Source organism: Condylura cristata, unplaced genomic scaffold (genome assembly GCF_000260355.1).
Source record: "Condylura cristata isolate star-nosed mole 26May11 unplaced genomic scaffold, ConCri1.0 scaffold00021, whole genome shotgun sequence".
In the NCBI taxonomy this organism is placed as follows: Eukaryota; Metazoa; Chordata; class Mammalia; order Eulipotyphla; family Talpidae; genus Condylura; species Condylura cristata.
In genome coordinates, this window is record NW_004567122.1 from 6791576 (window position 1) to 6800865 (window position 9290).

The 9290-nt window shown below is 42.6% G+C and overlaps 1 protein-coding gene across 1 annotated transcript in view; it reads right to left on the minus strand.

The window, feature by feature from the left end:
• ARSJ (arylsulfatase family, member J) overlaps positions 1-7578 on the minus strand; it is a 48721-nt gene extending 41143 nt beyond the window's left edge. Inside the window, exon 1 of the mRNA XM_004686626.2 lies at positions 7181-7578. Coding sequence (XP_004686683.1) covers positions 7181-7578 — 398 coding nt within the window. The remainder of the gene's footprint in view (positions 1-7180) is intronic.
• Positions 7579-9290: the final 1712 nt, after the last annotated feature.

Consider the following 9290-nt stretch of genomic DNA (forward strand, 5'->3'; position numbering starts at 1 on the left):
CATGAGTTCGATTCCCACCTGCCCCGGAGGTGACCACAAGGCGCGGCAGACCTCTCCTGACCCGCCCGCTGCTCCCCTCAGCAGTGTATTTCTTAGATCTGCCTGTTCTGCTCCCCACTCTGTCTCTGGTGAAGCCTCCCGCCACCCCTGAGCCTCTGGCCAGTTCTGTATGCACAAATAAATAAATCTTTAAAAAAAAAAGGAGCATAAATCTTAAATAAATAGGCACCTCTTCAAAGAAAATACACAGATGGGAAACTGCACATAAAAAATGCTCATTGTCACTTATTGTCAGGGAAACAAAAATCAGAACCACAGTGAGATACCAGCTCATATCTGTGGGAACAGCCCTTGTCTTAAAGACCAGAAACAGCAAGTGTTGGCAAGAAGGTGTAGGAAAAGTATCCCTCAAAGACTGTTGGTGAGATGTATATTTGTCTAGTACCTATGGAAAGCTGTTTGGATATTACTGAAATATTAAAAATAGATCTATGATGACCCAGCAATTCTTTTTTGAAGTATCTATTGAAAGAATGCAGAAGTACTAATACTAAGCAATATACAAACCCCTATGCTTACTGCAGCCCTACTCACAAATTATAGAAATAACCTAACTGCACAAAGAAAGATGAATGGGATGGGTTAGGTGGATGTGGTATATATCTATATATACAGTTTCAAAAGTCAAGAGTCTCTCTTTCACAGCTCAGTAATAGTCCATGGAACTACCTCAACAGGGATTCATTCATGGGGTGTCCAATGGTCTTATCTGTGAATCATCCTTTTTAAAATGGGTATGTGGAGTTGGAAATCCACCCTTTTTCTTTTCTAAAGTCGAACTCAGGCATCGGAACAAAACGGTATAGGCCAGGGGAAATGGGAGGATCCACACATGCTTGTGTGGGGTAATCGAATCCACCTTTTTTCCGCTTCCTCAACTCTTTCTCCTGAGTGAGTAACAGAAAGAATTCAGTGATGTTGCTTTGGTAGGTTCCTGAAAACTGGGACTTTAGGAGCTGCAATGTACAATGACAACAAATGCAATGTGGTCTCTTGTCAATGGCCATCAGTGAAGGAAATGAAGTTGACTCAGATGACAGTGAGGGCCTGCTGCATGTTTCTAGGGTTTTTCAATTCAAGGGTAAGAGTTCATTGGTAATTTCATATCTAGAAATAATGCCCTGCAAGTTCCTGGTAGACAGTCCCTGTTGTCTGCATCCCTCTGCTATCCACAGGGAAGGCGCCATGGCTCTACCTTCCGGGACCATTCCTGCCCCCGAGCCCCTAACGAGGGGCACACGGTGCTGCAGTGGCTGGTGATAGCCAGTCAAGAGGCCCAGTTCAACCCACCCCAGAAAGCCTATCGCTGCAATAGAACAGCGTTTTGTAAGCAATTGTCCAGGAAAAAGGCCAGCCCTGTCTGAGTGTTCACCATTGTGCCAACCTTCCCAGGTGTCTGCTTTCACTCAGATTCCTCCGATCTCCAGATGGCTATCACCCAGTTTTCAGAAGTCTGAATTAGGCTATTTTTTTTTTTTTTTTTACAAAAGACCTACCTTAACATCTGTTTTCTCCAACTGAAAGAAATCCAAAGAGGATTTTCCCCTCTCCAGGCAAAAGTGAAAGGAGATTCTCCGCTTTTCAGACAGAAGATGAGAAGAGAGGTTGCCATAGGCATTCTAAGCAGCAGCTCCCCAAGAGATGAGCGCGAGAGCCGCCCAGCCAAGCTCCTTTTTCCTAAATAACTGATGATACAGCATGTGTATTTATCCTATTATTCCTACTTTTACATTGTGTTATTTTAGGGTTTATGCTTTATTCAGTATGAACTGCTGGGTTATCTTTTGGATCTGGGAACATTCAGAAATTTTTTCATGGTAGTAAATGCTATTTTTTTTTTAACTTTATGCCCTTTGAGTGAGGAAAGGATTCACAGGAATCCATACATGTGCATAGCAGAGGAAATGTGTATATTTCTGTACATCCTCTACCCTGATTTAATCCCTCTACCTTTTAAACTCTGTCCTAGGAGACTGAAAGTCTGTCATTAGAAATCCTCCATGACCTCATCGCTTGCCTGGACTCTCCTTGCTCCAGCTTATGGCTGTCTAGCTCTCCCTTGCTTTTGACTTCGGGCTGATCTTTCACTCATACCCAATTATGAAAGAGCTGGAAGCAAAGGTGGGTGTTTACCTAGCTTTCCTCAGCACTTTGAGACAATTTTGGCTTCTGTCTCCTTTAAAAAGGCAGGGCCCTCCCTGGTGGCCCAGGGGTTAAAGTGCAGCACCATGAAGTTATGAGCTGCCACTGCTGCATGGGTTGGATCCCCAGCCAGGGAACTGACCCACATGGCGCAGCAGACCTCTGCTGACCTGATCGGCCCACTGCTCCCCTCAGCAGTGTGCTTTAGTACCTCTTCCTATTCTGCTCCCCACTGTCTCTGGTGAATCCTCTTACCCCTGAACCTCTGGCATGTACCCCAGTTCTAGTGTGCATAAATAAACAAACCTTAAAAAAATAATAAAAAATAATAAAAAACACACTATAGACCTTTGATCATTTTTTATAGAGTCCACTACCTGATTCTGGCCTTGCCCCACCCCTCTTCAATTCAATTCAAAGTGATCCCCAATCCTGGCTCATCATATCCTCTGTATAGCCTTTGTTCCTAATCACTTCAATACTTACTGAATGGACACAACAATATCTTGCTCTTCTGATAATTTCCCAGAAGTTCCCTCACTTCCCAGCATGCTTTTTTTGATCTCACCATATCAGTTCCCCAAACCACACTACATACAAAATTTTGATCCTAAGTATCTATCTTTACAGTTTGCTAAGTTTGCTGAAGTGTTACCTGTCAATCAAGTGATCCTGAGAGAACACAAACCCTTTATTGTCCAGCCCTTCCCCTGCCAGATTTAGAGTCCAGATTCACAATTCCACTCTAGTCACTTTGCAAAGCACCAAATCTGGTTAAACCCACTTCTTCTATGATGCTTCTTCTATGTACAAGCACCTGAACATGGCAGAAGGAAAGCAAACATGATGAGTGGCACTGTTCGCATTTATGACCAGCTATCTCCTGGTTCTCCTGGCTGTCAGGACTTTTATAGAATTTCCCTATTCACTCATTATTCTAGAAGAATCTTTTCTCTCTATGTCTTTAAACATCTAGATCTTCTTTCTCAGCTAGTGATTTTATTTGCTATTTCACTTAGGAAAATGCAGAACAGAACTACCTCACATTCACCAAACCAACTCTCCTACCTCCCTCACATCTGTATGTCTGTATTCTCCTTTCTTTCACACTGCAAGTGAATGAACTATTAAAGAACAGCTGAAACAGTCTTAGAGAATAAGTAGGAGGTCTTACATTCCAGAAGTCAATACTTCTCATAAAGTTATAGTGGTTAAGAGAAAGTAGTATTTGCCCAAGGGTAGGGAAACAGACTAATGGAATAGCTAAGCCTCTAGAAACAGCTTCAAATATATGCATTTACCTGGTTTATGAGAAAGTGAATTAGCAGTGGAGAAAGATGGTCTTTTTAATAAATGGTGTGGGCTAAATGGATACACACATTAAAAAAAAAAAACAAAAAACTTGAACCTAGACTTATCCCATGCTAGAAAATTAACTCCAGATCTAAATATAAAAATAAAGCAATAAAACTTTTATGGGAAAAATACCACTGTCATTATCTGATTTATTTAAAGATACACAGGACATAAAAAAAGATGATAAATTTGGCTACAATAAAGTTGGTACATTCTGTTCATCAAGATACACTATTAGGGGCTCTCCCTGGTGGCACAACAGGTTAAAGCACAGCATTATGAAGCTCTCCAAAGCCACTGCAGCACAGTTCGATTTCTGGTGAGGGAGGTGACCCATATGTCATTGCAGACCTCTCCTGACCTGCCCGCTGCTCCCCTCAGCAGTGTACTTCGTCAATCTGCCTGTTCTGCTCCCCACTCTGTCTCTGGTGAAGTCTCTCACTGCCCCTGCACCTCTAGCCTTTACCCTAGATCTGCAAGCATAAATAAGTGAATCTTCAAAAAAAAAAAAAAAACACTATTAAAAGAGTAAAAATGTAAGCCGCAGAGTGGAAGACATCCACAACACAAATATCTGACAAAGGAGTAGACTACATTATTGACTTCCACAAATTATCAAGGAAAAACAGCTACCTAATGGGAAGACAGGAAGAAGATTTGGGAATTTACTCTTAAAAGGGGGTCTACCCACATAGTGATGAATGTATTAAAAGATACGGTTTCACTAGTCATCAGGGAAATACAAATTTAAGCCATATTGGTCTACCAGTACTCCATGACCAAAATGAGTAAAATGAAAAAGACAACACTAAATGTTGATAAGGATGTGAAGTGAGCAGAACTCTCCATACATTGGGAATGAGGGTTAAAACTGGTAGATCTACTTTGCGAGAATGTTCGGCAGTACCAACCAAAACTGGATGTCTGTACCCCCACGTCCCAGCAAGCCCACTTCTTGATAGCTATCCAAGGTAATGTTGATATAATTCACCAAGACATATACAAATGTGCTCAAGTCACTGCTTTTCAAAAAGACCCAGCACTGGCATGTTCAGTATATACACACAAAAGAACCCCACATCTCTATTTCTCTTGGATCTGTTGCTACATCTTTAAAGTGGGAATGACAATAAAACTATCTCAAAGAGTTGTGCAGATTAAGTGAGGTGAGTCTTAATTATGTGAGGATACAGTCAGTGCTTGACGGATGCTAGTATTTAATACTAACATTTGTAATTTAAATTAATAGTACTATCAGCCAATCACTATTGATTTCTGAGCTCAATCTCCAACCAATTGAAGCTGAATCTTTGATCAGTCTGGAAATATGCACTTTGAGTAGCATACTGAGTGATTCTTCTTTTGCACTCAAATTTGAGAACCACTGTTGAGAGATAATGGTTATTTAGATGCACAACAACTCCAATTTAGGGATTTGCACACAATGTATGATTGCTTGTTAATGGCCAATGTTGCCAAATGGGTATGATATAAATTATTGAAGGCAGATGGATTTGTTATAGATTTGTACAGTACCAGGGAAGCAATTTTACATTTGACTGCAGCAAAGTACAAAGGGATGTAACTTTGCAAAAAGCATCAAAAATAGCCCCATGTTTTGTGATTAAACTGTTTCTTTATAACATAAAGATATTTGAATCTTCCCATATCTCACAAAATAATTCAGTGCCTTTAGGTTTTTATTTTTTCGTTTGTTTGTTTTTTTAAACCTTCAAAGGACCCATAGTCTACCCATACGAATGCCCTTATTCTCTGGGTTGATTACTAATAGTAACTAATCAATATTAGCCTCAATATTAGTCTTCTCTTATCATTTTCCTTCTTATAATCTATGTCCATTTAAAGGAAAGTTCCAGCATATTTCTAAAAAGAATGAAATGTTTGGTTTGCATAAAAATTTAAATCAAATCATAGTAGCCACTGAAATATTTCTGAAACAGCTAAACAACATGTTACCCTGGATAGAAAGTTTTAATATGAAAATCACTTTCATCAGATTTTGACCACATTGAAAGAACAGGACATTTTACCTTGGACATAGGAGAAAAATTAGGAATTGTCTCAGGTTATATTCTGGTTCAACTCATTAAGGAAACAGATTGAAAGGTAAAACCTAGAGGGTTTATCAGTATAAGATTATGTGTCAGAACTAAATGCTGTTTGGTGAAAAGCCTTAAACAAATGGACTACTGTGAAAGACAAACTCCTATAACTCAGAAACCTATCTTTCAGCTAATCAGTGGCAACAATCTGAGAAAATCTCAGTTGTATAAATTAGTTGCAGAGGGCTCATAAGCCTTGGACACATTGATTTCATAAACAAATACGAGCGTGACTGGGATTGGATATGAAGAACTCGACCTCCGGGCCACTGGACAGACTTGTTACTTCCTGCCAACTATCTGCCCCCTTAGGATTATCAAACGCCCTTGACTTTCTGATATTACAATTTACCTTTAAAATGACCCCAAAGCAGAGTGAATCTTTTCCTTCTCTCTCAGGAGAGGAAATGATGAGTTTTTTTTTTTATTATTTCTTTTTTGGCAGTGATGCCAAGTTCTGACAGTTTGCTGAGCAGTGGAAATCATGCTGTAAGCAAAAGTCTCGGCAAGACAGAGATTCCTACAAAATAGTCTTTATTTTTCCAGTGGATACTGGCTACTCATAGAGGATCCAATTCCAAGAACAACTTCACTGCAGTAAGGTTCTCTCAAGCTGAACTCACTCGATACATACAAGAAACCACCAAGACTTCCTATCCTGTCCACATCTCTTAGTTTATCTCACACTGCACATCAACATGAATTTGGAGTCTAAATCAACAACAGTATCTAATATTGTGCAGAATAAGGTAAAACTATGAAAACGAGTGAACATCTTAAAGGAACATTTTACTATTTATCATTACTATTTAGCAAAGTAGTGATAATATTACAGATACTTTGTTGATGCAACAAATAATTTGATTTTTCCTTAGAGTTATTTAGAAAATTCCCAGACATGTGAGAAGTAGCAGAAAACTTCAGATAAACTTTGACTTCTGTTAAGCATTTACCATAGAATTTCTTGCATTTTGCGAAAAGGACTTCATCAGTGATTCATTAAAAAAAAAAAAAAATGCTACATCAGCTACATAGGTCCCAAACTGGTCAGACCTAACACAGCCTTTTACTTGTTCTCTTGGTCCTTTGTTCTCTGTGATAACCTGTAGCTTTGATAAGTCCCCAGTTTACAAACCGAGATTTACAGAAAAATCCGGTCTGTCCTTTTCAGAGACTTTCATGCCCCAAAGTCAAAATAGATTGGTAAAAGGTGACGACCTCTAGAGACCTCTGGTAGGTTAATACAGAGCTTACAAGTCCTTATCTCATTTGAAAATTCAAATGCACGTCATAGCAAGCTCCAAGATCAGGCAAAACAGGACTAGACTGGTGACAGGACCATTTAATGACATTACCTATCAGTACTTATTAAAACTCAATACCCTATTCCAGTCATCCATTCATTTCCACAATTTTTTGTTTCTCTCTTGAATCAAGAGCTAGTTCTTAAACACTTAAGATTTCTTCAAGGAATAAACACATGGAAGAGCAGTACTTACTTTCCAGTAATAAATTGACTCCTGGATGGGGTGCAAATAGGCTGGACGTAGTAATTCTCCAGTTTAACTCCTTCGGCAGCCAGTTTGTCAAGAGTGGGTGTCCTGATCTCTGATCCATGGTATCCCACATCTCTAAACCCCTGATCATCTGCGAGGATGAAAATGAGATGGGGCTGGGAGGTGGCAGCTGCGCTTGGCTCTGGTCTCTCTCCAGCTTGAGGTCCAAAGGCCGCTTCCTCCTCGCCCTCCAAGGCTTGGCCCCAGGACAGGTAACCGTAGGTGAGGAGGCTGAGAATCCAGAAGCTGGCCAGGACTCCCATGGCTAGCATCCTTCCTGGGGAGAGCCAGGCCTGACCAGGTGGGTGAGGCGGTGGCCTCGCACAGCACCTGGGGGCCATTCACTGGGTCCCCACTGAGCGTGCAGGTGCAGAAGCGTGCACACAGCACTGCTGTCGGCCCACACATGCACGCGGGAGGGGCGGACTCAAGGAGGTGGGGGTCTCTACTGCAAAAATGTCCTCCCCCTCAGCTATCACCAGTACCAACAACCTCAATCTTCTGGGAATAAGTCTGAATGGAAAGCGAGGCGTTGTTGCTCTTTTCCATCAAATTTCACTTTCTCCTTTTCCTCCTGTTCCCCAGAAGTGTCAAAAAAAAAAAAAAATCTTAACGCCTCCACCCAAAAGTTTTCAGCAATAAGAAAAATTAAGGAAAGACTTGAGAAACTCCTTGAACTGGAACTTTTTGTGGGCAGAGCACCCTCGACTTTGGGGAGCCAGTTTCTCTCCAACAGAAGCCCGATGGCAGCCGGGTGCCCACAGTCGCTGCAACAGTCCCCTCACCTGGAAAGCCCTGGGAAGCTGAGCCGCTGCGCAGCGCTTTTAGGCATAGTGGGCCAACTTCTTGACCACTTCTCCACTTTTCCAGGCCTCACTGCTCACTGCTATTTATCCCGCTCTCCGTCCGGGCGTTTGCCAATCTCGCCAACAGTCAGCAGGCGGCTGTGTGAGGGAGAGAAAAATCCAGTTTCCTGAGCTCTTCCCCCACTAACCACCCTTCTCTAAGGAGCTGCCGGCAGGATTCCTTCTCCGGAGGCTGCACGCGGTGCAGGACCGGTGGTGGTCCCTGCCTGGGGGCCGGCGGCACTGCACGTCCAGCTCTCTCGGTCCCTGGGGTGTTAGCGCCCCGGTGAAGGCGGTGTAAGCTGCGTGCGCCTTGTCAGGAACTTACTTAGTTTTGGCGCTCGGAGTTATTTGCTACCTCCTCCCTCTTTCCTCTCCAGTGAATCACTAAACGGTTCTTTCTACTTTGGCACCCCCAGGAAGAGGGGGCGGGGTAGGCCGGTTAAGAGGTTTGATCTTTCACTTTTCCTTTCCCGGGTGAGAAAGGCTGAGGGAAGGAGGCTCTGACAGAGAGAGGAGAAGCGAGAGGAGGGCGCAGACCCCGAGAGCGCTGCGGGGTCCTGGCCCCCCAGACAGGGCCCCGCAAGCCCGGCTCTGGCCCGCGCTCCATCCGCTAGGGACCGGGCTACCACTCAGTGGGGGGATCTGAAGGGCGAAAGCGCGCCTGACGGTGAGGATCCGAAAAGGAAGAGCCTCCTGGCCCATCCGGAAGGCTGAGCTTGCCAACTTTTTCTAGTTTCTGGAGCAAGAGAGAAGAGCTAGAGAAACAGCAAACCTTGTAGCACTCTTTTCCTTCCTTCTGCCTTTTTTTTTTATTGGTCACCCAACAGTTCCTTCCCTCCATTTTTCCTGCTTTTCATCTCTGCCTCTCTTCAAAAAAAAAAAAAAAAAAAAAAAAATCGCGCGACTTTGCACGTTTCTGAGTTGAACTTCCTTTCCCGTAGCTAGTCTTTATAGTCACTTTCTTCCCCAACTCTGCCATGCCAAAGGCAGGGGCGAACGAACAAACAAACAAACAAACAAACAAACAAACAAACAAAGCCATGCCCAAAGTCTGGGCGAGGTGCTGGGATTCCTTATTTCACCCTGAAGAACCCAAGCTGGTCTGCGCTCCAAGAAACCACCTTTTGCCATCTGGTAATGGGGAAGCATAATCAATTCATTTAATTTTATTAATTTTTTAAAAAATTATACATAGAAGAACTGGG